This window comes from Hypomesus transpacificus, chromosome 12 (genome assembly GCF_021917145.1).
Source record: "Hypomesus transpacificus isolate Combined female chromosome 12, fHypTra1, whole genome shotgun sequence".
NCBI lineage: Eukaryota > Metazoa > Chordata > Actinopteri > Osmeriformes > Osmeridae > Hypomesus > Hypomesus transpacificus.
Genome location: NC_061071.1, coordinates 9,830,865 through 9,858,530, shown reverse-complemented (window position 1 = coordinate 9,858,530; position 27,666 = coordinate 9,830,865). Strand labels below are relative to the sequence as shown.

Genomic DNA, 27,666 nt, shown 5'->3' with positions numbered 1-27,666 from the left:
GTTGGATACCCCGCACACACACACACACACACACACACACACACACACACACACACACACACACACACACACACACACACATACACTCACACTTCAACCATCAGCATTTCGCTTACACAAATTAAATTAGGACGTCCAAGCGGGTGATATCAGAGCTGCAGCTGATTAGACCTGCCGTGATACTGGGGCACACCAGTGGTAATGAATGGTTGATAGTGTCTTGATATAATGTGGTGCTTCAAGCAGTTCCTTCCTCCAGAGGCCACCCGTGTGACCTGCGCACCCCCCTGAACCAGTCAGAGAGCAGCTGTTCGCTTCACACCTCCTGGATTCAGTTGTTGCACTCTTCTTCATCCCTGGCGGAGGATCATCGCGTCTATGAGAAACTGGTCATAGCGCGTGAAGGATTCAAGGAGGCGGATTTAAACTCCTGGCTAATAAGCTAGGCTACTGCATATAAATTGCATTCACTTTAACCAACATTTTTGTTTTAGAGGAAGTTTATTCCGTTATTTATTCTTATCACAGACAACAACAAATTCGCCTTACAATCCAAAAATAATATTGCCCACACGGTGCGAACCACCGATCTCCGCTGTTGCTGTATCAGACCGGACTGACTTGCAGAGATCTGAACCTTACTGGCAAGGTAGCGCTGCAGGTTTGTGTAGAAACACCGCGACGAGAAGAAGCAATATGGGACGCACTGCTGTCTCTCACGCAATATGTTTTCTCAGCCGCGGTTAAGTTTTCGGTCACACTAGTAGTCCATGTCATACGACCGATTTCAAGAATTTTGTACATGAGATGATTCAGCGAGCAGGTGCTCATGAACGCAACAGCCCGTCTATGTGGATGGGTACTCGGGTCGTATTTGTTTGGCTGACTGCTCTGACGGTGACGCTTCTACCAGCGATGAGACCCCTCGATGCCTTCCCCACGAGCTCACTTAGTGACTGCCAGACCCCCAGCGGATGGAACTGCTCCGGTAAGTAGTGGACACATATACAAGAAGAACAGGTAGTTTAATCTATTTTCTCAATGCCATCCAGTTTTTGGAGTATCATGCCATACAAAAAGGAAAGCATATTCCAGAAGATGCACCACATATCCCCCTCCCCTCCTCTCCTGTCCCCTCCTCTCCTGTCCTTTCTTTTCCCCTCCCCTCATCTCCCCATTCCTCATCTCCCCCCCCCCCCCCCCCCCCCCCCCCCCCCCCCTCTCATCCTTTCTCTCCTCTGAAGCCAGAGATTAATGGTAAGTAAAAATAACAACCCTCCTAATGGTGCAGCTATTCTGGCCCAGCCATCAGTCTTACAGAGCACACACACACACACGCATACACACACACGGCCAGCAGGTACCGTGGTCTGTCTGGGCCTCAGTGGATGTTTGCTGCGCTGCTGTGCAGGAGGAGTCATGGTGTCTCCAAGGTGAAACATTAGAAGGTGACACCAGGGTCACACTGTTGGATCAGTGGCTGATGTATTAGCTGATTGTAGATCACTGGCTAACATTGGAGGGATATATATATGTACTGGATGTACTGGATGTCTTTTAAAACAGTGGCTAGGTATCTAAATGTAGGCCTTGTGTGTGTGTGTGTGTGGGGGGGGGGGGGGGGTGGCATGCATTTATATGTACTTTATGTGTGTGTGTGTGTGTGTGGTCAGGTTCTGAGGAGGGGGAATCCGACGTATTCGAGTGTGCTCCTGGCTCATGTCAGTTTGAGGGAGAGTGTGTGAAGATCGGAGAGACCGTCACTTGCATCTGTGACTTCAAGGTAAGACCTTCATCTCTTCCTCTGTTTCTTCTGCCTCTCCCTCCTTCCCTTTCTCCGATACAGTGAGTGTGAGAATGCCCCTCTCCACCTTTCCTAAAGCATCTAAATCTTCTGTGTTTAGTTTGTTTCAAATGTATTTCAAACATACACACAGAGAGCAGACTCAAGCATACATAGAATACACACATCCAATTAGACACATTTTTCTTCATAGACATTTCCATGTTATATTTTTACCGTGAGGGGACAAAGAGTCTCTGTTCTAGTCACAGTAGTCATGCTGCTCCCATTTCGCACACACACACACACACACACACACACACACACACACACACACACACACACACACACACACACACAGTCTTCCAGTACCGTACTGTAGTAGACAACACCAACATAACCATTTATTTGAAGGTGATCCTCCCCCCTCCCCGCCCCCCCCCCCGCCCCCCCTCCTGTGTCTGTGCCCCCGCCCCCCTCCTGTGTCTGTGCCCCCTCCCCCCGCCCCTCTCCTGTGTCTGTGCCCCTTCCACAGTGCGGTGAGGAGGTGTCTCCAGTCTGTGGCTCAGACAGTCAGACTTATCAGAATGACTGTCTGTTACGTCGGGCGTCTTGTAAGCTTCAGACAGAGATACAGGCTGCTTCACTGGGTCACTGCCCCGCAGGTAAAGTCCCACCACTCCTACTGTGTGCATGTGTGTGTTCTCTCATATACAGTATGCATGGATTCTCTCATATACAATTTTAAATGTTGAGAAAACCAGTTTGTGTGTTTGTGAATGTGACTCCTCTTCCAGATTCTGGCTCTGGGTCTGGTGATAGTGATCGTGAGGTTGAAGCATCCCTACCTGGTCTGTATTATCTTCTCGCCCTCCCTCCCTCTCTTCTTGATCTGTTTCCCTTCACTAAGTGTTTGGCTGTGTGTAACCTATCCCCTCCTCCTATCAGAAGCCTTGGCTGAAGGGGGTGTAGCCCAGGCAGACCCCTCCTCGTGTGAGATCTGCCAGTTTGGAGCTGAGTGTGACATTGATGACGAAGATGTGTGGTGAGGTGGGATGGAGAGAGAGGGATGGAGAGAGGGATGAAGAGAGGGATGGAGAGAGGGAGGGAGAGAGGAACAACCAGACGGATGAATGGAGGGATGGAGGGAAAGAGAGATTAAGAAGAGAGAAAGTGAGTGTGTGTTGAAAAAAAGTTTGGAGGGTTATAGTGAGAGAAAGTGACAATGGAGGATATAAAGAATAAGGAGCTAAAATGAGAGATGGTGAAAGAGGGAGGGAAGGTGTATGAAAACGAAATATCTCCCTCACACACAAACACAGGTTTCACTGTTCTCTTTCTCCAGGTGTGTGTGTAACATGGACTGCTCCTACATCAGTTTTAACCCTGTGTGTGCATCAGACGGCCGTTCCTATGACAACCCCTGCCAGGTGAAGGAGGTGTCCTGTCAGAGGCAGAAGAGGATCGAGGTCAGGCACCTGGGCCGCTGCCATGGTAACACCCTCACACACAAATTCTCTTCTCTATCACATACACACACACTCTTACCCTTGTGACTCTCTCTCTCTCTCTCTCTCTCTCTCTCTCTCTCTCTCTCTCTCTCTCTCTCTGTCTCTCTCCCCCTATCGCTTTCTTTCTCTCTCTCTCTGTTTCCTACAATGTGTAAAGTGATTGTTAACGTGGATGTTTTCAGCCGAGCGTGTGAGGGGGGCTGGGGGGTCGTACAGGGGGGGTGGCCACATGTCCTGCCAGGAAACACACAAGAACTACTGTGTCCACGGAGAGTGTGAATACCACGGCAACCTGGCCGTACCCTCCTGCAGGTAAGCACACACTCACACACAGACACACCTACACACACACACAGAACAACAAACACATATGCGTGTGTGTGTGTGTGTGTGTGTGTGTGTGTGTGTGTGTGTGTGTGTGTGTGTGTGTAGCTGTCACCCAGGGTTCAGTGGGCTCCAGTGTGACCAGAGGGGTCGCAGTATGGTGGTTGTGGTTCCTGGGTCTGGTCGGGTCCGCTACATCCTTATTGCTTCAGTTATCGGAGCTCTGCAGATCACCATCATCACTCTGGTTGTGCTGTGTTTCACAAGGTGAGAACACACTCTCACACACATACACACACACACACAAACACACAGGCAAAGAAATGCAAACACGCATATAGATGTACACAGAAACACACATACAAATACACACAGTTACAGACACACACACATAACCATAACCCAATGATGGATATTTCTTCATATACTTCATTCAAAGACTTGACTTTGGTTTGTAACAGGAAGTGCCCTTCCAAGGACAGGAAGTCGGCCAATACGCAGAACGTTGCAGCCTACAACACGGACAGCACACTACGTACTGCCACACGTCTCATCTGACACACACACACACAGGGAGTTGTCCACCTAGTGGCTTCTCCACTGTTGATGTTATGAATTATGTTGATGTTACTCTTAACAAGTAGTCTTTACAATTATGGCCGCTGTGTAAATAAATAGTTCGTTTCCCAAGATCTGAGTATTTCTGTGTTTGCTTTAGGCCTTCCTGTGTGTTTCCCTGTGTGGCTGTGAGTTTGTGTGCATGCTGTAGTGACTCACCATGACCACTGGGTGGCAATGTTGCTCAGACAGTCAGTGATTTTCTGTAACAGTATAGAGTTGGTGCCAGTTCAGTCCAGTTCAGTCCACATCAGTGATTTGAATCCAGCCTGGATCTGTAAAGTCGTATTCAAGTGGTGGTGCCTTCATATCTGAAACCAGATTATCCTGAGGGCATCTCTCCATCTGAAGAGACACACTCAAACAGTATATTATGGAGATTACCGGCATATATTATGCTGTTGCTGTATCTAATCTGTATCACCACATTGATAACAGTTAAAGTATCAGATTATGTTGTGATGTGTCTAATCTATAGCATCAAGACTGAATAAAGTGCCTTGGCTGGATCTGGATGAATGTAATGTAAATGTAATGTATATACTCTCCTTTGGTCAACATGTTTCAGAGGGGCCCAGTGGAATATGTGGTCATGGGGCCAAAAATGTAACACCTCTGGGTCAGAGCTCGTATCAGGGGCCATCTCCACACAGGCCCACGATACTGTGTGTGTGTGTGTGTGTTGACCTGGGTGTGCACGGACAGACGTCCCACTGGGACACCCCGGTATTCCAGATACCGATCACACACACACTCAAATACACACACACATTTCCAGTTCACTCTCCACCTGCCTCTGGAATTTAACCTTCATCCCCCTAAGCTTCCTCAGCCCCACCTCCCCCCCCCCCCTGCCCCACCCCCATCTCGAAACCCCTCCCTTTTCTTCACCCCTCCCTCCCTCTTCCTCACCCCTTCCTCCTTCTTCCTCCCTCTTCCTCATCCCTCCCTCCCTCTTCCTCACCCCTCCCTCCCTGTGTTTGTAGTGCCATCCCAACACCTTCCTTTTCTCACAGAAATGCTCTTTTACTTTATTTCTTCCCCATTCCCCCTCCTCCCTTTCTCCTCCTCTCCTCTTCCTTTCTCCTCCCCTCCCTTTCTACTCCTCCTCTCCCTTTCCACCCTTCCCCTCCCTTTCTACTCCTCCTCTCCCTTTCCACCCTTCCCCTCCCTTTTCTCCTCCTCTCCTCCCCTCCATCGTTTTACCCTCAAGCTCCGTTCCATCTCTCCAGGGTAGACAGTACTGGGGGAAGTGAGAAAAGACATGCCCTCTCTCTCTCTCTCTCATTTCTCTCTTTCTCTCTCTCTCTCTCTCTCTCTCTCTCTCTCTCTCTCTCTCTCTGTCCATAACTAATTATGTCCATCCCCTTTTCCTAACACTCTTTCTACCCCCCTCTCCCTCCTTCATTCAAACACAACTCCCCAGGCTGGGATTTCATGCTAAAGAATAATATATCCAAAAGGTGTACGCGTGCGTGCATGTGTGTGTGTGTAATAAACATTGCAGCTGTATGTGTTGATTGCGATTGTGTTTGTGAGACCGTGTGTTTTTGTGTGTGTGTGTCTAAGTAGGGTGTGTGAAGATTGGGAGTTAGGGATAGTATCTCTTCCGTTCCCATCAACCCATGTTTTCACAGTATGCATTGCACGCACACACACACACATACACACACACACACACGCTGAAAGGCCATAATGTTTCTGGTTTCCTACTCACTGTATTGTTGTTTGGAACCTCTGTGATGTCACCTCTCTCTTCCTTCCCCTCAGGGGAGCTCACTGTGTGTGTGTGTGTGTGTGTGTGTCCTGTCTGTTACTGTGGGTCACAGTGGGTCATACTAGACACCTCTCTCTCTCTAAGCAGGGAGAGTAGGAAGAGGTTCCACTCTGGCACAGATGACTTCACTGTTTAAACATGGTTCCATACCCTACATACACACACACACACACAGACACACATGCTGTCAGAGTGAGAACTGTCGCCAGCAAGAGTGAAACAGATGTTGTTTTTCCTGAAGAAAGTGATATACTGTAAAGTTGTCTTCAAAGAACACACACAATTCACTCTCCCTCCCTGTCCCTTTCTCATACACAAACACACTCTAAAGCGCTGGGCTGGGTCTGCTGCCGTGGCAACAGGCTCCTCCTTCTCGCTGTGGGAGAGGCTTTTAACTCGGGGGCAAAGCTGCTCTGGTTGTGTGTGAGTCAGAGGAGCGAGAGAGAGAGAGAGAGAGAGAGAGAGAGAGAGAGAGAGAGAGAGAGAGGGTGATTGAAAAAAGGGGTGTGGACTGAAGGCTGAACACAGGAAAGTTTTCCCCAGGAACAACAAGTGGGAGAGAGGTGGAAAACTCCGGACCCAAACCTCCAGCTCGCCTGCAAAGCAAACAACGTAATTCGGAACACACACGGCCACTCTCTCACACACCCAGGAGAGAGAGAGAAGGAGGGAGAGAGAGAGGGTAGAGCTGTTTTCTGTGCGTGTGTCTGCTGCTTGTGTGACGGGGTGTACCCAGACTGAGCAGAGCCAGCTATGTGTGAAGACTTCGTCCAGGCAGAGAGAAGCAGCATGGTGAGCACACACCAGAGCCAAGATCTCGTGGTCCCCAGCCCAGAGCCCGACCCACCCTCCCCCAGCCACAGCCTCACAACCTCGGGCAGCGGAGCAGCCAACGCTAGCTCCGACCATGGAGCTCCAGGGAGTCCCGCCATCAAGGAGGGTTCCAGCCCTGGGATGAACCCAGCCACGGTCGCCTCTGGCCCAGTCAACGCCATCACGGTGCTGACCCTGCTGGACAAGCTGGTGAACATGCTGGACACCGTCCAGGAAAACCAGCACAAGATGGAGGGCCGTCAGGCGGAGATGGAAGGAGCTGTGAGAGGGATCCAGGCAGACATGACCAAGCTGTCCAAGAGCCACACACACACCTCCAACACCGTCAGCAAGCTGCTGGACAAGAGCCGTAAAGTCTCTGTGACCATGAAAGAGGTGAGGAGAATGCATGGATAGTGAGTTGGTGTGTGTGTGTGTGCGTGGGGGGGGGGGGGGGTGAGTGATTGTTGAAAACAGTGAGAAAGAAAGATCCTTGGTTGTGTTTGACGTGTGTGTGTGTTCCAGGTTCGAGACAGGATGGAGCGTCAAGGTGGGCAGGTAAAGAAACTGGAGGCTAACCACGCCCACCTGCTGAAGAGAAACAACTTCAAAGTGCTCATATTCCAGGTCAGTGGGGTTTCTGTGTGTGTGTGAGAGGGCCGACAATTTTAGTTTTTTACGAGTGAGAGACAGAGAGATAAAGATTGTATGCTTGTGAGTCACACATTTGATCTTGTTCATGGGAACTCGCCTTCTGGGTGAAAGCATGGTCAGATTGCAGAGGTAAAGAGAAAGAGAGATAAAGACAAATGAATGGATTGAAAGAGAGGGAAAGGCAAAGTGAAAAAAAGACAGGTAAACAGAGACAGAGAGATGAAAGGGGATACCTTAATTTTGATGAGAACTGTTGTGGGCGTGGCCAAAGTTCTTCAAGAGAAGCAAATTATGTTAGAACATGAACACGCATGTATGTGATTTGACTATCAGGATTTGACAGTTTGTCCTTGTTTATGTTTGTGTGTGTGTACATATGTCTATCTGTGTGCCAGTGTATGTGTGTGTGTTACTCCAGTCAGTTTGTGACTCAATACTTCCATGGAGAGAAGGAGGGAGGAGGGCAGAGACGGAGGGAGAAGGAAAGCATGTCTGCTTGAGGCACAGAGAGACAGAGGGGGGGGGGGGGGTGTTCCCTGTGGCTCAAGCAGGGTGTGGCAGTGGAAGAGTCAGGAGTCAGTTAGGAGGACAAGAGGTCTGGAAAAGGAGAGACGTGTGTATAGTGTAGTAGTGTGTGGTGTGTGTAGTGTGTATGGTGTAGTAGTGTGTGGTGTGTGTAGTGTGTATGGTGTATTAGTGTGTGGTGTGTGCTTGGCGTGTGTAGTGTGTACAGTGTGATCTCTTGTTCAGTATATTCTCCAACTCAACCAAGAAGTCCAACAGTTTAGAGTGTATGTGACACTTCTAACACTGCAGAGAACTTTTTAGCGATATTCTTTCTTGCTGGAGGGCTACTGATGCACACACCCACACACTGACACAGGCACACACACACACACTGACACAGGCACACACACACACACGTACAGGTTTGAATAAGCAGTGTCCTTGTGAAAGAGTCTGCACATTCCTTAAGTTTGGGCAGCATCTCTCTTCCTTTTTCTCTCTCTCTTTTTCTCTCTCTCTGTCTTTCTCTGTTCCTCACCCTCTCTCTCTCTCTCTCTCTTTCTATCTCTCTCTCTCTCTCTCTCTCTCACCAATGTCTCTCTATATTTAGAACTGGCTGTCGTTTCAGCTAAAATAAGAATGCTTCTAGATTGTCTCATCAGAAAGATGAAGTCGTTTGTACATAGTGACCAAGGTTTGCTTCCTGGGTCAGGCTGACCACGTTCTAACTGCTAACTACAACTGCTAACACCCAAGAGAGAGATGTCCCAGTTGTTCTGTCTTTGATTGACAAAGCAAACCCTAATCTCCAGCACCTGCTACTGTGTACATCCAATGATGGATGGATTGAAGTCTGTCGACTTTTAATCCTACCTTCCCACCCTCTCTTCTTTAAAAGCTGCCCATTATGTCTCTATCCTATTCTCTCTCTCTCCTTATTGAGCTGTGTTATGGAGTGAGTGGATGTAGCATTTTAACTACATGTCCTAATATGGCTATCTTTACCCTCCAGAGAACACTGTCTGAACGGTCCTGGAGAGAGACCGAAGGGAGGAGTGGGGGGAGAGAAATGGGGAGAACAAGTGTGTGAAATAGAGAGAGAGAGAGAGAGAGAGAGAGGGAGAGGGGTGGAGAGAAGATGGGGGGTGTTTTTCATTGTCTTTGTGAAGTTATAATTCTTCTACACACATGGGGCTCATTCAGCAGACAGAGATAACTCTCTCACACACACACACACACACAAACACACTACTAGCCTTTCCATTGACACTGTAAAGAAAAAACGTCTCAGGGTATGTGTGTTAGTGTGTGTGTGTGTGTGAGAGACAGACAAAAAGAGGGCCTGTTTACCTCAGTCTTTCCCTATTAGTGGAATCCTGTACAACAATGAGGGGGATCTTGAGCCTAACAACCATGCTTCAGTTAGCTTCAATTACCTCCACTGGGGTTCAGTGAAAGTTGTTTTGATCTTGAACCGAGTCTAATAACGTTGCGCATGTGTGTGTGGGTGGGTGTGTGTGTGTGTGTTAGGGGGGCAGAGGCAGGCAGAGACACCCAGCGCCATTCCTCTGAGCCAGGGTAAATACCAGAGGGGTGTGTGAAATATAGTGGGTTAGAGGGGAGTAAAACACTGTCTTACACACACACACACACATACACACATACACTCACACATACACTCACACACACATTCACACAAACACACACTCAGGCACGTGAGAGTGTATTTTCTGATTGTTTTCAACAGTTCATGTGGATGCTAATGGGTCCCATGCTTCCCATGCAAAGAGCAGTATTTACAAGCCAAATCATCCCAAGGGATGTGTGCGTGTCTGTGTGTGTGTGTGTGTGTGTAGTGTGGATGTGTGTTGTGGGTGTATCAGGGGCCATGTTTGGGGTAGCCTCTAGGGATAAATTTGATTGGTTGGGGAGGGGTTTGGTTGTCATGGTTACATGTGCAGTGAGGAATGTGGTTCCCTGTCGGTGAAGATCCACAACCTCATCACTCCCCCCCCCCTCTCTCTATCTGTATCTCCATCAATCCCTCTTTCTAACTCTCTCCCTCCGTCCCTCTCTGTATGTGTGTTGTATGTGTGTGGAGGGTTGGGTGTCCAATATTATTGTCCTCTACACATACAGATATGCCCTCAACATCAGACAAAAGCCGCCTTTGTCTCAATATGTTGGCCTTTGCCAAGCTCTACAAACTCTGTCTCTTACTCTCTGCTGCTCTCTCTCTCTTTCATACATACACATACACACATACACACACCCTCTCTCCCTCCCTGCGGCATGTTGACCATTACTGCCAGTGACCATCACACACACACTTGATCAGCATTCAAATAAAATAATCTGAAATCTGTTTTTGTTTGTAAGAGAGAGAATGGGAAAAAAAAGAAAGCAAAATGGAGAGACAGAGAGAAACAGAGAACAACAGAGAGAAACAGAAAGCAAAGAGAAAGAAACAATGAAATAAACCTGCCTAGCTAGTTCGATTGGGCAATAATGTTTGAATAAAAGAAACATGCAACATCTCATTTACAGTCACACACACAGTCCATCCATACACATGTTTTAGACAAGCTGTACGAGGGAGACATCTGGACTCTCTCAGTCTTCTCCCCTTACCATAACAGTGAGAGGAGAACTACCCACTGAGCGTGGTACGGAGAGATACCATACTGGACTGTCAGTGTGTGTGTGTGTGTGTGTGTGTGTGTGTGTGTGTGTGTGTGTGTGTGGGTGTGTGTGTGGGTGTGTGTGGGTGTGTGTGTGTGTTTAGTGTACAGTGCTCGTGCATAATCTTTGACGTGTTAAACAAGTAAACAAGATTCAGCCACAGGATTCAACTCCCTACCGACGCAAAAAAAAAAAAGAATTGTATGTGTGATTACTCAATACCTGAGACAATGCAGCTAGGTTAGCAACAGTGTTAACATTGGTGTGGCTAATGCTAAGATGAATTGTAGTAGCAGAGTGTGGCTCATGGTAAAATATGATAACAGTTAACTTATGCTATGCTCATTTGGTGTCACAGCTAGGCAAACACACAAACGTAAACAAACACACACTTGTACTGCGCTGAATGCCACAGCTAGACCTATGCCATGCTAAATGACAGTGACAAAGCCTGCGTACTGCTTAGCTGTGTTACTACTTTAGGACACTTGGAAGCAACAAAAGCTAAAGGCCAGGTATGTCCCACCCAGCCTACCATAGACACAACAGATGTGTTGTAGAGGCACCACAGAGAGTGAGCTCACGTTACAGGTATGAGAGCGTAACTCAGGTGGAGGTAGTCAGCTCTTACCAGACGGCTGAGGGGCCAGGTTTCAGGTGGGACGTTCCTCTGAACCTTATCAGGAAATTCCTCCCCCAGGGGTTTCTCTGCTCTGATGACAAGAGAATGGAAGGTCTGTCTTTGCGTGTGTTTGTTTGAGGGATGACTTACTGAGTGGTTTAAACCTTCCTGCCTTACAGGCTGTTCCAGTGCTGTAAGGCTGAAATCATGCCATTACCATGTGATCTACACACACACACACACACAAACAGGCACGCATACATCCATCATCCATGTTTCCTATCAATGGTATTTCAGTGAGCTGCTGGGTCAACCCACACCAGCTGGCCAGAGGGCTCTTGATAGCCGCGGAATGAGGAGGAGGTGTTCCAGAAGGAGGAGGTGTACTAGAATGAGGAGGGGGAGATGTTCCACAAAGAGGGGGTGTTCTGCAATGAGGAGGAGGTGTCGTAGAATGATTATGTGGTGTTATGGAATGAAGTGTTCTAGACCGAGAGAGTTTTAGAACGATTTGGCTTTTTGACTTTCAGTTCTGACCTGAGTTCAGATTGAAGCCTCACTTCAGGGCAGTGTGGTGACAGAAAGACTGAGACATACCCCTGCTTTCAGAGGAGACAGACTAGAAAGTGACCGGACAATAAGGAAAACAGGGCCAAAGTGTGCTTGTGTGTTGTGTGTACGAGTGAGTGTGTGTATGTGTGCGCGCTTGTATCAAGAACGATGTTGCAGTATCGACAGTGTGTCCTTGCTGTGAGAATCTTAGTCGTTATCATTGAAGGTAAAGATTCCAAAATTCCTGCACATGTCTAGCATTCCAGAATTTTTGTGTGTGTCTGTGTGTGTGTATATGAGTTGCACCACAGCAAGATGGGAGTGGCACTCCTAGCCCCTCCACCATCATTTTCCTTGAGTCAGTCACTTCTCTCTTCACCTCACCTCAACACCTACTGTCAGCCTGCTATTTCTCTCCTTTACTCTCCCTTTCACCTTCACCGCTCAGCACGTCTCTCTTTCTCTGTCCCCCGTTCTTTCACATCTCCTCTCCGCTCTCTCTTCCATCTCTCCCTCCCTTCTTCCTCTCCACTTTCTCCTCACTTTCTGTTCTCCACTTTCCTTTCCTTCCCTCTCTCTTTCTCCACTCTCCTTTTTCTTCTTCCTTCTTTTCCTCTCCTCTGTCCTCTGTCCTCTGTCCTCTGTCCTCTGTCCTCTGTCCTCTGTCCTCTGTCCTCTGTCCTCTGTCCTCTGTCCTCTGTCCTCTGTCCTCTCCTCTCTCCTCTCTCCTCTCTCCTCTCTCCTCTCTCCTCTCTCCTCTCTCCTCTCTCCTCTCTCCTCTCCTCTGTCCTCTCTCCTCTCTCTGTGGCTCCTACCTCCAGTCTGGCAGACCTCCAACTCGGGGTGGAAACTCTGAGTGCTGCCTCGCCTTGGCTTCCTTCCCTCCACTATGTGTGTGTGTGTGAGTGTGTGTATGTGTGTGTGTAGCTATGCTTTGGCTTCCTTCCTTTGTTTCTAACCATTCTTGTGCCTTGTTTCCAACATCCCATTGCATGTGTGTGTGTGTGTGTCCTTTGTGACGTGCATTATCTATCAGTGATAGTTTAGTTGCCAATGGTGCAGCCTTGCTCAGCCACAGGACCCTTATCATGGTAGGACTGTGTTTCCACCCGCGTGTGTGTGCGTGTGCGTGTGCATGAGAGTGTATGTGTAACTTGTACATTCCATCCACATTGCAGAGACTTTCTGGCCTTGTGTGGGTCCAATATGGAGGGGTATGCAAACTCTTTAAAGGGAGAAAAGCTGATTATTTCACCACAAAATAAAAACATGCCAGGCTCACCTCGTTTTACAATCTAATCTTTACTCTACAGTAATAAAACACTGCCCCCCCCCACACACACAAACACACATTCACTGAACAACCGCACCCCTAACACACAATCCAACAGTTTGAGAACCACTAAACAGACACACTGACTTGTAGGTCCACTACTGTCTCTGCCCTGTTTAACGGAATCCAATAAGTGGTGTCGAAACTCGCAAGCTTTTGTTATACATCATCAGCATTCCAAAGTTACCAGCAGCTTGGTTGTCATGATCACAGTCCATAATGAGTTGGTCCATTCCATGTGTGTGTGTGTGTGTGTGTGTGTGAGAGAGAGGGAGAGAGAGAGGGACACACTGTTTCCTCAGCCAAGTAGAATATGTTTTCTGTCATTATATGCACACAGCAGAGGCATGTGAATGGAGAACGTCCTCCTCTCTCGTTCTGTACCAACTCTCACCCTTCTCTTCCTTCCTCCTTTCATGGTCCCACCTCTCCTACTGCTTACCACTCTCTCTGTCAATCTCCCTCCCTATGCTCCTCTTCATCCTCTTCCTCCTTCTTTCACCTTCCTCTGCTCCTTTCCCTCTTTTCTCACTCTTGGCCTCTTTCTCTCTCTCCCTGTAGGAGGAGAACGAGATTCCCTCCAGTGTGTTTGTGAAGGAGCCAGTCCCGTTCCCTCATGAGCTAGAGGAGGGGGAGGAGTCCAAGTCTGTCGTGGTCGACGCCAACCGCTCTCAGGAGGAGGGGCTCCACACCATCGACCTGTCCTCGGACGAGGATGTGGGGCTGGAGGCGGAGAATGAGGAGGAGGGGCTGGAGGAATTACACGAGCTGTCAGGAGAGCCACTGGAGAGATCCAGGGCTGATAAGTTCAAACGTTCCAGCTTGAAGAAGGTGGGTGATGGAGGGAGGGATAGAGGGAGGGAGAGAAAGAGAGAAAGGGTGGGGGGGGTGAGAGGGAGAGAAAGTGAGAAAGAGCTTGGTAAAGACTATCTTGGTTTGGTCCTCCAGGTGGACAGCTTGAAGAGGGCCTTCTCCAAACAGAACATAGAGAAGAAGATGACCAAGATCAGCACCAAGATCGTGTCTCAGGAGAAACGAGACAAGATCAAGAAGAGCCTGACTCCCAACAACCAGAAGAGCCTCTTCAAGGTGTCCCCTCTCACCTTCAGCATCAGGAAGGCAAGTACACACACACACACACAAACACACATGCCAGGAGTGATTCTCTCTCTAACCCTCCAACCCTCTCTTCACAGAGGCGGGGGTCGGAGGGCCCGCATGAAGCCGAGGCGGAGGCCTCGTCTCAGACCGAGGGCTCTCCTAGCGCCGTGGCCTCCATCGAGCTCTCCCCGGTGGGCAGCCCCAACCAGGATCTCACCTTCACTGAGGTGCACACCCAGCTGGCCCCAGAGCTCGAGGACGTAGGCAACGCCCTGGAGAGGGAGGAGCCAGGTGCTGCAGAGTCCAATGGTGTTCCAGAATCTGAGGAGATTCCGGAATCCGACATTCCAAGGAGGAGCTGTTGGTGAGGGAGGAAGTGAGGGAGGAAGTGAGTGAGGCGTATGCCCTCTCCGCCACCCTCCCGCAGGAAGATTCCCTGTCAGCCCCGCCCTGCAATCAGGAAGAAGAGGAGGAGGAAACAGAGGAGGGGCAGAATGAGAAGGAAATAGTGGTGGAGCAGGAAGAGGAGGAGAAGACAGAGGTGGAGCTGAAGGAGGTGGAGCAGAAAGAGGAGAAGGAGAAGGAGAGCCCAGTGGAGGAGGCCCACCCTGAAAGAATCACTTCTTAGAGCATTCCCTTTACTCCACCCTCACACACACACAAACTGGCACTCCATACTCTCACTTACCTTTAGGCACACATTTAGTATAATCTACTAGCATCCCCTTCTTGTACAACGACAAATCCTCTCTAGAATCCCCTGTCGGGTCCAGGCACCTGCCATCAGTTTCATACTCACACACATTGAAGCAATAGCACGTCATGTTTGTCTATCCTAATGTGTGTTTCTGAGTGTGATTTGTGTGTTTGCATGCGTATGTCCGTGTGTGTGTGTCAGTGTGTGCTTGTAAGTAGGTTTGTGTTCTGTGTTCTGCATCTGTGTATGTCGGTGGGGTGGGGGGGGGGGGGTTGTGTGTGTGTGTGGGTGTCTGTCTGCGTGTGTGTTAGTGTGTGTGTTTGTTGGTGTGTGTGTTAGTGTGCGTTAGTGTGTGTGTGTGTGTTAGTGTGTGTTAGTGTGTACGCTATCGTTTGTGTGTATTCCGGGGCAGGTGTCTGTACCACATGTGAAGCGGGATGAGGATGTGTGAAATATTAAAATCTCCTTAAGCTAACGCTAAATGAAACTATGTGTCTGTATGTATCCCAATGCTAACCTATGTTGTGTGAATAATATATAAAAGAACTGGTGACTCGTTCCTTTAAGCCAACAGGTGAAAGGCACCATTGTGAGCAGTGTCCTGCACTGTTATGACCTCAAAAAAGCCCCCCACAGCACAATGTCCACATCCTATTCTTCATCTCCGAGTCTGCTGACAACAGTCATAGAAATGAGATACTAGCAGTAGATGAGGAATTGGAAGTAGGTATCGAAGTCATACTGTGAGTTATTTTGGCTTTAAGTAACGTGTTACCAAAGTGTTGTGTCATTTCTATAATAGCTCGACATGTTTCACGGATAAAGACGTTATCTCTGATGCCAAAGAAGTTTCTCTTGAGGATGTGGTTTACGACTGTAACTGTTGTATTACTGTGATGACAGCCATGGTCTCTCATTGTGTTGTTGCTGTTTCAAACACAACACCCCTCTTTGGGATTACTCCGAATAAAAACTAAATAAAGAACTTGTAGCTGACCCCTCCTCCAGAGCCTCCCCATTCATTTCCTTGGATTACTAGAGAGACCGTACCCATGGTAACCCTTTTAATGACAGTCGATCTTGCCCTTGGCTAGTTTTACGAGCTGGGAAGGCGACAGACTTGAACTAGACTGAGATTAGATCCTCCACAGGTTCAGGAAATAAGCTTAGACCTACAGGGTTCCCATGAGGTGAAATCCTGGAGGAGATCTCATGCCAATTAGCAAACCAGGTCCTGGGTAGGGGAACATCCAATGGGGAGGATTCCCTTAGAGCGTCTTAATCTGTACATGAACCTAGGAGTGTCCTCAGACTGTCCAGGCTTCTGGACTGTAGGTCTACATGCCTCCTTATTGGATGTCTGGTTTCCAAGTCGCTAGTTTCCTGTTGTCACTGTGGTAGCTGGCCCATCAGATCATGTCATTGGCATACTGGGAAGTTATCCGGTCCAAACTGGTTTCCCAGGTTGAGGACATGTTCTAGGGCTAAATGTGTCCAAAACTTCCTCCCTTCCACCCTTCCTTAGAAATCCCAGATCTGACATGAGTTGATACTATCAGATGAGTTGACTAACTGATAGTATTCAATCTGGGATTATCATTTTACATTTACATTACATTTAGTCATTTAGCAGGGACACTCCCCCAAGGCAAGTAGGGTGAAGTGCCTTGCCCAAGGACACAACGTCATTTGGCATGGCGGGGAATCAATCCGGCAACCTTCTGATTACTAGCCCGACTCCCTCACCGCTCAGCCATCTGACTCCCATCATACATCAAGGAGCAGAGGAAGAACACTTTTAGTCAAAAACTCAAACATGGAGAGCAACCACCACCAGCTGTTCCTGTGTCCTACAACAACACTGCCTCAAAGCTATGAAAGGCCATGCACTTTCCCCCACTCAGGTCTTGCAGGTTAGCACATTGTATTCAACCTTTGAGAAATAAATCACACCCATATTCTATCTATGAACCAGGCATTGTGAAGTTCAGCACTTTTCAGTTGGCAGACCAGTTTAACAAAGAGAAATCTTTAGCCAATCAGATGCGCCTGTTGAAAATGCGTGAGTAAAGGTATTGGTGAGAGTAGTACACCTGTTTGTATGTTGCTTGGATAAAATAGTGTACTAAAGTGTAAAATGTACAAAAGAAAGTTCAAGAACTCTGGAACTAAAGAACTCTGAATCACTTCTTTGGAACTCTGGTTTCCAGATGGAATGTCTAAATTGTGACATCACTTTATTTTCCTTTTTCATTTTTAATTTTCCCCTCCTGAACAAGAAATGGTGCTGATATAGATATATACTGCCGTCTAGTGGGCTTTGTTTGGTACTGCTCCAACTGGAGTATTTTCTCTGTCAGCGATCAGGCAATAGTGTGCCAAGCATCTTTGACCACGAGGTGGCGCGGTACATCAAATAATCTACAACAAATATTTTTACCTGTAGCTTCATTCAGAAAAATCGTTGACGATGTGGGAAGGGGGTAGGGTTTAGAGATATGATGAGGATATGTATTTTGCCTGTGGTTGTGGATGTCCACGCACTTATCTAGGGAATAATTTTTTCCTTTTGATATGGGGACTGAAGACCAGTGAACAGGTCCATACCAACAATAACCAGCAGTTTGTTCTTTTTTTTTTTTTTACCAAGCAATAAAGATAAAGTACGATTAAAAACACAGACCCTGTTCCAATAGTCTTAACCGTGATCCTTGTCTTCACCTTTCTACAACCGCTGGTCCATTGTTATAAGCGTAGCCTTGTTCTAATAGTCTTAACAGAGATCCTTCTCTCAAATTTCAAATCAAATCAAATCAAATTTATTTGTATAGCCCTTTTTACACGCAAGCATGTCACAGAGGGCTTCACATGCGCCCATAGAACTGCCCCTCAACCAACCTAAACCCTCAAGGAAGACAAGGAAAAACTCCCAGAAAAACTCCCACCGGGAGAAAAAATGGAAGAAACCTTGGGAGGAGCAATTCAGAGAGGGATCCCCTCCTCCAGAGACGGTTGGTAAGAGAGAGGAGCAGAACACAAGCTAAACACTCTCCTTTTGAGGGAATCGCCACACATGTGACAAGCGACTGGAGTTGATTGGTTGCAGCTGTGTAAGAATTGGGCCTACAGTATGGTAAGCTGGTTCTTGATTGGATAGATCAGATGTGGGAACTATGTGATGTCACGTCCTGTCCGCCAGCCCCTAGACAGATGAGTCAGGGGCGTCCATGTGGTGTGTGGGCGACCAGTGTCTGACTGAGGTGGGGGGTCTGTGCGGGGGTGCATCACAACCTCAACGTCTCCTCATTCCCTTTCCACCTCTCCTCCCCACTCAGTTCCCTCTGCCCCAGTCGACTTCCCCCTCTCCTCCCCTCCAACGCTTTCTCTCTCCACAATCTGCTCTTCTCCTCCTTCTCCTCCTCTATCTTCTCACCCTTCATAGTTTTTCCTCCCCTTGTCCCCCCTCTCCTTGTATACTCCTTTCCTCACCACTCCTATCTTCTCGTCTCCTCACCTCTGTTTGCCTCTCCTCCTCTCTCCTCCTCACCTCCTCTCCTCTCTCCCCCTCTTCATCCTTGCCTAGGGACACAGGAGCCAGGAGACCTAGACAAGGCCCAGGGTGACTCATTGTCTGGGTTCAGTATCTCTGCTTGTGGTTTTTAAAAGTAAACATGTTTAGACTGTGTGTCTAATGTATGTATGTTCACTATTAAATCCAATGACCCTACCCACGCAGTGACTTGCTGTGTTAATAGAAGCATTGCTCCAGGCCAAGAGATAAGGCAAGATTTGACTGGTTTTGCCTATGTTCAAGCATGAAGCAGCTTAACAATGTACAATGTCTGAGATTGTCTTCCTCTTCAGTGACAACCTTAGCAGGATGTACACTGCAGGCACTGACACTATCTAGAATGACAGGCCTGGACCCAAACATCACCTGGTGGAGTTCAGGACAGTGACTCACCTGCGTGGGCGGACTAGGTTCTGAGGACGAGACTCAAGGCATTGTGGGATAGGATGCGAGGGGGCGAGAGGAAGGGGAGGCGGAATTAACAGAAGGGGATTTCTTCCCACACTTCCCATCTTTGATCTGTGGTCAGTCCTGGGTTGGTGCTGAGAGCTGATTGGATGTTTGACATGGTGTGATGGCGCCACAGTGGCGGAGGGTGTGGACCCGGAGGTGTGAATCACCAGACACGTCTACAGTCTGAGCATGGGTAAACCACCCCCTCAGAAGTGAATAACTCCAACGGAGAGAATGCATGAATGAATGAATATATGAATGGATGGATAAACAAATGAATGACTGAATGAACAAATACGACAAATACTTGATCTTCACCACCCGCTTCCCACCAGTGGATGAATGGACAAATCTGGAAATAATCAACGCATTTATGAATCAATAACTAAACTGAATGTGAGATAAAAAAATCATGAAATTAAACAACCAACAAAGAACTCCACATCACTTCACATCATCAACATTCCATGTGCGGAACACAACTTAGTATGAATGTAACTCAGCCGTCTGATGCAGCTGACAACACAGCACAAACCCCCACATAACGCTCTGAAACAATCCAGCAGTATCGGTCCCGTTCTTGAGTCTCAGCGTCTAGTCAGACAGCCTTGACGAGTCACCTTCTCCTCAGCCACGATCCTTATGATGTCATGGTTCACTGGCCAGGGGACTCAAACTGAGCAGGAATTTTACTGGCAGATTCCGTTGTTTCAGAGTCCACGACTGGCCTGTTAAATGGGTCGTTTGCCTGACTAGTGAGGCCACAATGTTTCCTAGAGATTTTGGGTTAAAGGTGATTTATAACTAATCTGTTTTCATGAAACAGAAATCATCGTTTTTCAGTTGGATCTTGAGTTCGTCTGCCCCATCCATCCATGTCAATGGTTGTCTGGAACCACACATTTCATGAAATTAACCATTTGTGAAAAATACTGAACAAATATTCAGAATCATAGTCTGGAGGAAGTCTGGAATCGGTCTATTACATCATCAATGATGATGTCATTCCCTGGAGGTGCCTTTAACATAAAGCTGTCCTAAGCCTATGTTAAACACACACCCCATTTAGTAAATGTAGCTAAATTGCTGTGGGAAAATGTACAGTTTTTTTCTCCAACGAACTGTAAAGAAACATAATGTCCCATCCATCCCACAGCGAGACAAAACAACTTCTGCTCTGTATAATGATGGGATCCATAACCCAGTGATGGTCATTTGATTAGCTACATACAGTAGACTTCAGCCTCCCCTCCTCCTACCTCCCTGCCTCCCTACCATAGAGTAGACCTCTGCCTCCCCTCCTCCTGCCTCCCTGCCACGCTTTCATACAGCAGAGCTCTGCCTCCCCTCCTCTTGCCTCCCTGCCTCCCAATCATACAGTAGACCTCTGCCTCCCCTCCTCCTGCCTCCCTATCATACAGTAGACCTCTGCCTCCCCTCCTCCTGCCTCCCTGCCTCCCTATCATACAGTAGACCTCTGCCTCCCCTCCTCCTGCATCCCTCCCTCCCTGCCTCCCTATCATACAGTAGACCCCTGCCTCCCCTCCTCCTGCCTCCCTGCCTCCCTATCATACAGTAGACCTCTGCCTCCCCTCCTCCTGCATCCCTCCCTCCCTGCCTCCCTATCATACAGTAGACCCCTGCCTCCCCTCCTCCTGCCTCCCTGCCTCCCTATCATACAGTAGACCCCTGCCTCCCCTCCTCCTGCCTCCCTGCCTCCCTATCATACAGTACACCTCTGCCTCCCCTCCCCCTGCCTCCCTGCCTCCCTATCATACAGTAGACCTCTGTCTCCCCCCCTCCTGCCTCCCTGCCTCCCTATCATACAGTAGACCCCTGCCTCCCCTCCTCCTGCCTCCCTGCCTCTCTATCATACAGTAGACCTCTGCCTCCCCTCCACCTGCCTCCCTATCATACAGTAGACCTCTTCCTCCCCTCCTCCTGCCTCCCTGCCTCTCTATCTTCTCTGTTTGTCTCCTTTCCTCCTCAGACTTCCTTTCTCGTGTCCTGTCCCTGGCTGATCTGATCTGATCCCACACAGACACACACACACTACCTCTCCGTTTCACCCTTCACTCCTGCTCTGTCCCCTCCTTCCTCCCCCAGCTCTCCTCTCACACCCTCTCTTATTCTCTGCCTCCACCCTCTACCACTCCTCCTGTCACCCACTTCCTTCCCATAACCACTGCCCCTCCCTCTCTCTCTCTCTGTCTCTCTCTCTCCCTATCCCTCTTTTTCTGTCTATTTAATTCCTTCCAGTTCCCACTCCCTCCCTCACCCTCACCTCTGATTTCTCTCCTCCCCCTCCCCTTCTCTCTCCCCTCTCTCTCCCCCCCCCCCTCTCTCCAGCCAGAGGCATGTGTATGGAGAGCAGACGGTGGGCTTTTAACAGAGCGTCCCATTCATTGTCATTAGCTGCTGATGTGATGTAGTCAGATGGAGCAGGACATGACCTCATACCCAGCAGCTCTCCAGCACCGTAGAGGGGTAGAGGAACCCGGGGGGGGGGGGGGGGGGGGGGGGGGGGGGGGGGGGGGTTAAGCTCCTCCCCTCTCCGGTCCAGCATGTTACGGATTGGTTGTCATCCGAGGGGACATTGCTAGGGTGTGATTACAGTCAATCTGCCAAAGGCTTCATTTAGGATGTGCCCCAGTCAGTCAGTGTGGCTCAGTCAATCACTACCTCAATCGTCTGTCACTCACTCGACTGTCTCAATTAAAGCTGGTGGCACACTTCAAGCTTGCATGCTTTGTAGACTGCATGGTTGATGTACTTCCTTGTTTAATGTAAGCCTTATGGTAGAGTGTCACCAATGTAGACCAGGAAACTGTCTGCTCCACAATAGCAGCCATCGTATTTACATACAGTTGCACTGTGCTGAAAGGTGATGGATGTTCATCTGAGCCAATACCCCAGAGTGAGTCTCTCAGCAGATTAGAACCAGTCAGTGAGAGGATCAATTCCATCTCCATCACTCCGTCGCTCAGAGATGATGTCACCCCCACTGAACACAGGGAGCCGTGGAAACGAGCGCTGATGGACCTGAATCATCACATTAGCTGTCTTTGACTCATGTCTCACTGGCCTCTCCTGGGACTGTAGATCCCATTACAGAGCCATAGTATGTGTGAGTGTGTGTGTGTGTGTGTGTGTGCAGGGGGTCATTCAGAGAGACTGGGTAACTCATTCCAGACCATGGATAAAAAATAGAATTTGAAATACTTCTAAGCACTTTAGTTTTAGCTTGAGTTTGCCTCAAGTGTCAGGTAGGTGGTAACAGTCCATTGGTTTGATGCTTGGCAACGAAAACGTTTTTAAGTGCAATTTTTGTATGCATTTGGACCCAGTATTGACTGTTAAAGTAAGACAGACAAGGGCTCTAAATTTGTCTATACATGTTTTCAGTTACCTCTTTCGTTCTTCCTTTCTTTCTTTCTTTCTTTCATCTCTCTCTCTCTCTCTCTCTCTCTCTCTCTCTCTCTCTCTCTCTCTCTCTCTCTCTCTCTCTCTCTCTACCTGAGTGTCCTGAGATGGCATTAAGATCTGCTCTGACCTCCACCAAGGGGAAAGTGTCCTATAAAGTCTTCACAGGGCCAACGATCACCTTCGTTCCAGTATATGGGTGAGACATTCCAGGGATATTTGCTGTGTGTGTGTCATCACCCAGGGGAACAGTAATTGTTTGCAATGACCTCATCGGAATGCTGAGGTGAGTGTTTTCCCGTATAAAACTCTAAAATAGAACTAGGAACTGGAGACATTCTGGAATGGGTTCTACGGATGACCGGTTGAGGAATCTAGGGCTGACATCCCCCCCATGACTGGGAAGGACAAACAGAATGGAGAGAATGTCATGTTAGACATCACAGTGTCAAAGGTGTTTGTGTGTGTGTGTTACGGCTCAATCTAATAGCAATCCACATCATGGATTCATTGAAAGGAATTTCAGCACTTGCACACACACGTGTCACACACACATACAAAGGTTATGTTTACAAACTTGAAACTGGCCATCACACACTGGCCGGTTGCTGTAGTGTAGACAATACCAACAAAATACATTTTCAATAATTTGTACAATTTATTGATCTACTGTACAGTATTTTGTATGACCTGAATGATGGAAGAGCTTAAGAGAGAGAACAGATAATGATGTATACATTGTCCTTTACTACAATATTTTATACATTTCTATATACACAATGTAATTTTTATTTAAAAAATCCCATAATTGTCAGTTAGATAAAGACTCATCATGTCTCACAAGTGTTTTGTGTAACAAGAAGGAATTTCTCCAAGAAGCCATTCATAAACATGAAGTGCTTTGATGAGAAGCACACACTAGTCTTTGAACCTGCAGGGAGAGAATGCCTCTTCAAATTCTCGACATTCTTGCCGATTTTTCCATTTATTCCTGGCAGGATGCAGACTGCAGGTCAGCTACAGACATCTTGTTATTGCAGACACACACACACACACACACACACACTGAGGTATCCATGCAACCCTGCTCAGCTTTAACTGGGCCAGTCTTCCCACCCATATTTGGAAGTAAGGAGGGGAATCCCCAACGATGATGTCACAATAGGTGGTTTCCATAGTGCCAGGAGAGAAATCTAGAAAGAAATGGTTGTGAATGAATTGACTTTATTCACATTTCAGACGGCTAAGGAAGTTGACAGGGCACTTTGAATTTCGCGATTGTTCTTACAGAAACACACAATTAAAGGTTCACAATAATAAATTACACGTATAAACATTAATGAAATGCCATAGCTAACCTCACATTCAGAGCCCAAAACACTTCCCTCCACTCTTTTGACAGAAGGACTGTATAGGAGGAGTGTTTACAATAGTTTTCAGATGGAAAACAAAACCAGTGTACACATGCTCCGGGCACGTAACAGGGATCAGGACGTCTCAGCCGAGGAGGCTGCTTGCTGCTCAGTGGCAGACAGAGCAGGTCATCAACCCAGGGTTGTTCAACTCTGTCTGAGCGCCGGCTTGCCTCCACAGACACTGCTGGAAGCCTCCATGGGCTTGAACATAAACAAACGACCGAGCCAAAGATCCTTATCACAGGGAGATCTGACTCTGTTACTATGAAAACGTCAATGTTTTTTTCCCCCTTATTCTCAAAAGGCCTTCTTTTAGTTTGTGTGTGTGTGTTTGTGTGTGTTTGTGTGTGTCAGTGTTTTTATGTGTTTGCGTGTTTGTTTGGTCTGTGTGTATGTGTGTGTGTGTGTGTGTGTGTGTGTGTGTGTGTGTGTGTGTGTGTGTGTGTTAGAGAGAGAGAAAGAGAGAGAGAAAGAAAAGGAGAGAGAAAGTTGACTGAAACTAACATTAATATAATTTAAGTAGATTTCTCCTTAGTTACTCCTCTGACCTCATACACTACCTCCTTGAGATCTGAAAAGAGCTGGGAAGACAATAATGCTTAAATGAGACATGGAGACATGAATGAGATGCATAACTAGACACTGTAGAACTGGGGCATGGAGGGCACGGTGAGTGAGTGAGGAGAGGGCAGATAGAAGGTGTTGACCTTCAGGTTTGGGACAGGTCCCTGGGCACTGGGAGTGTCAGAGAGAGAGGCAGGCCTGTCATTTCCCTGGCGCCCACAGGGCTGGGCAGTGTGTGTATGTGTGTGTGTGTGCGCATGTGGGTGTGTGCGAGCCAAAAGATTCAAGGGGAGCGAGAGAGAAAATAAAAAATGGAAGGCGATAAAGAGGACAGAACATTTGTCCTTTAATTAACTCCATGTTTTCTGCGAAGGGGAAGACCCACACTGGCCGGGATCCCAGGACCAAGACCACCCCACCCTGGAGTCAACACACAGCAGAGCCCCTACGTTTACCACCAACTCTCTGGAAGATGACGATCCAGGCCTGGCTTCCCCCCATTGATTCTCACATGTAGCGGCCTCATATTCTACCCTCCGGGTAAACCTACGGGAAGAAAGCACTGCTCTCAATACCTGCTGGTGTTCAAGCCCTCCATTGACTCGTGTCTCGTTCACAGGGGGTGAGGTCGGGCTGTGACGGGAGGCAGGAGGACGGCGAGGGCACCAGAGCGGTGTGTGTGGTTGGGTTTGCTTGTCCCTGAGGAGGAGCGGGCCTGCTGATTATCCTGTGGGTTAATGGCCCGTACTGCCGAAGAAGACAGGTTGGAGGGGTGGGGGATGGTCGTGGTGGTCGTGGTGGTGGTGGTGGTGGGGGGTTGCACTTACGTTTAGGCCTGCCGGCCAGAGTGGGCAGTGATGACACAGCACAATGAGGTCATCCATTATGACATCAGAGTTTGGGTGGTGGCCAGAGGAGACGGCAGAGACACACACACACACACCACACCTCAACCCAGTCACTATCTCCTTCTTTCTGTCTTTCTTCGTCGTCTGCCTGACTATCTGTTTATCTGCATTTTTCTCTCTTTTTATTTTTCCAAGACTGTTCAGTTCTTTTCTAACTCTGTTCTATTCTCCTCTTATAATTCGTACTCTCAAGTACACTCTCGTTGTCTCTGATTTTATTTTCTTTCTTCCATCCACGCCTATATTCCCTCCTTCTCTCCACTCCCACAGCCTCTCTCAGCCCTCCTGTCCATCTCAGTTAGAATGTTGCTATGTGATGCAGAGCCTACACTGACAGAAGCCATACGCAGTGTACCAGGGACATTACCAGAAGCACGGCCACCAGCCTCCTGCCCTAATGTCTCTAATGCCACCAACGCGTGCCCAAACTCGCGCCCAGCGTCACGTTACTCTGGCACGTCTGTGTGCGGTGTACGAACCACTGAATCTTCCTGAAGTCAGAAATGTCAAACATTTGCAGCCGTTTGCTGCGGTAGTCCGGCCATGCTTGTGGGGAGCAGCTGTGGTGGGTGCATTCACTCCAAAAAAAACTCAACTTCAGACTTTGAAGATGTAGATGTTTTTCAATTTGGCAGCGTTTCTCAATCCAAGCATACGTAGCTACAATTAATCTCAACACACACGCACGCACACTCATACACACAGGCACACACACACACACACACTCATACACATATGTCTCAGAGTCACACCACACAGTTGTGTGTTCCCTAGACATCTAGACTTAAGAGCTGTTGACAACTTGTTCTCCTGTTATTTTTGTACATCTCTTCGGCCATATTTGTTATGCTGCTGTATCAGGGATCCATCATGCCGCTGGCTGTCTGAGTTCATCTCTGACCTATCTAACACCACTTATGTACAATGTATGTAGCTCCATATAATGATCCAGTTCATATCCTAATCATCAATTCAGATCACATGGGTCACTTGTCACCTCAACAATGCACAGCTTGTCTGTGGATGTTGTGGAAGTTGTTGAATCATAGAATCACTGAGTTATAGAACATGTAATCATGTAATTATAGATTTATGGATTGTTTGAATCCCAGAATCATTAAATTATGGAATCATGGAGATTTGGAATGATGAAATCCTGATGTTAGAAGCAAATCCATTATTTCCAGATTACTGGTGTAACAGAGCATGGGCCAAGTTCTGTGTGTGAGAGAGGCTTGACCAAAGGGATGGAGATATTGTAATTGAAGAGGGTAGCAACTAGCCCTTATAAATAGGTGGCAGAGCCCACACATGAGGTATGATTGCTCAAGAAATGCAGACAAACATTTAACTTGATGGGACATGAAGAAAGATATAAATAGACTAGGACAGGACAGGGGGTGAGACTATGATATATAACACCTCTACACTGTGACATCTGACTCTGTTGATTTCAACACTCATGCTCATACATTAGCCAAAATCTGAAAGATTTTTCATGTATATTTCAAATGTAATTTTAGGCAGATCCGTTTAATATGTAGCTAATGTTATAGTTCAATGCCCAGAGTTAGGCTATGCTGATGTAAAAGCTAATGTTGAGATATAATTGGATTAACAACGTGCAAAAAAACGCTGAAAGAAAGTGTGATGATACAAATTATTATAAGACGTTACACCTGGATATAATCTCCTAGTGTAGGCCTATACATCAATCAAGAAGCACACAGTATCTGTTTCCCAAAGTAGGTCAGAGTTCGTGTGGGTCGTTTCTTCTGGAGGACATGAACAGATGCTGAATGGCATAAGGCGTAGCAACTGGAAGGCGTGGGCGTGTTTCTTAAATATTTTCAATGAATTACAACCTAAACTAATGTCATGTTTACCGTGACAGACAAAAACTACTAAGCGATTATTAAAATTTGTCTACAACAGAAACATATGACCGTGAGTGATGTCAAACTTGACAACAAACTTGTTGTACGTCTCTTATCATCAGAGGTCCTATAGCCATGATGGTAGCAAATCCATTCTAGCAGCAATTTCAATTATATTCTCAGCTCAAAATTTATTCTTTCGTGAATTCTTAACTAGCCTATCTAGTCTTAATTTAATTATATCTAATATACATTGTAAACGTGCCAAGAAACACCTAGCAGAGCTTGTGTTTAGGAAAGGAATCTGTTCATTGAACATATTCCCCAAAACGTAGGCTTTAGGCTAAACCAAACAAGCAAGGGCCTTAAACGAATCTAATAAAAACAACATAGTTTATTTCTAAGTTTAAAATGTTTGTTTCACGAAGGAGGTGAGGCTAAAGATTCAGCAAATTTAAATACAAAACGTGATTTATAATGA

General features: G+C 47.5%; 2 protein-coding genes across 2 annotated transcripts; both read left to right on the top strand.

Annotated features, from left to right (window-relative positions):
* Positions 1 to 285: 285 nt before the first annotated feature.
* Positions 286 to 4,308, top strand: tmeff2b (transmembrane protein with EGF-like and two follistatin-like domains 2b). The gene is made up of 9 exons (XM_047031175.1): positions 286 to 988; positions 1,674 to 1,783; positions 2,319 to 2,448; positions 2,581 to 2,634; positions 2,732 to 2,828; positions 3,129 to 3,277; positions 3,477 to 3,606; positions 3,727 to 3,885; positions 4,080 to 4,308. Exons 1-9 carry the CDS (start codon positions 808 to 810, stop codon positions 4,174 to 4,176), a joined length of 1,107 nt encoding a protein of 368 aa, XP_046887131.1. The 5' UTR covers positions 286 to 807; the 3' UTR covers positions 4,177 to 4,308.
* A 2,127-nt stretch (positions 4,309 to 6,435) lies between these two features.
* Positions 6,436 to 14,791, top strand: cavin2b (caveolae associated protein 2b). The gene is made up of 5 exons (XM_047031155.1): positions 6,436 to 7,222; positions 7,352 to 7,453; positions 13,738 to 14,007; positions 14,125 to 14,295; positions 14,373 to 14,791. Exons 1-5 carry the CDS (start codon positions 6,767 to 6,769, stop codon positions 14,643 to 14,645), a joined length of 1,272 nt encoding a protein of 423 aa, XP_046887111.1. The 5' UTR covers positions 6,436 to 6,766; the 3' UTR covers positions 14,646 to 14,791.
* The last annotated feature ends 12,875 nt before the right edge of the window (positions 14,792 to 27,666 follow it).

Coding starts and splice junctions, on each gene's coding strand:
- cavin2b (XM_047031155.1), top strand. CDS start 6,767: ATGTGTGAAGACTTCGTCCAGGCAGAGAGAAGCAGCATGGTGAGCACA. Junction 7,223..7,351: donor TCTCTGTGACCATGAAAGAG/GTGAGGAGAATG, acceptor TGTGTGTTCCAG/GTTCGAGACAGGATGGAGCG. Junction 14,296..14,372: donor TCACCTTCAGCATCAGGAAG/GCAAGTACACAC, acceptor CTCTCTTCACAG/AGGCGGGGGTCGGAGGGCCC.
- tmeff2b (XM_047031175.1), top strand. CDS start 808: ATGATTCAGCGAGCAGGTGCTCATGAACGCAACAGCCCGTCTATGTGG. Junction 989..1,673: donor CAGCGGATGGAACTGCTCCG/GTAAGTAGTGGA, acceptor GTGTGTGGTCAG/GTTCTGAGGAGGGGGAATCC. Junction 2,635..2,731: donor GGTTGAAGCATCCCTACCTG/GTCTGTATTATC, acceptor TCCTCCTATCAG/AAGCCTTGGCTGAAGGGGGT.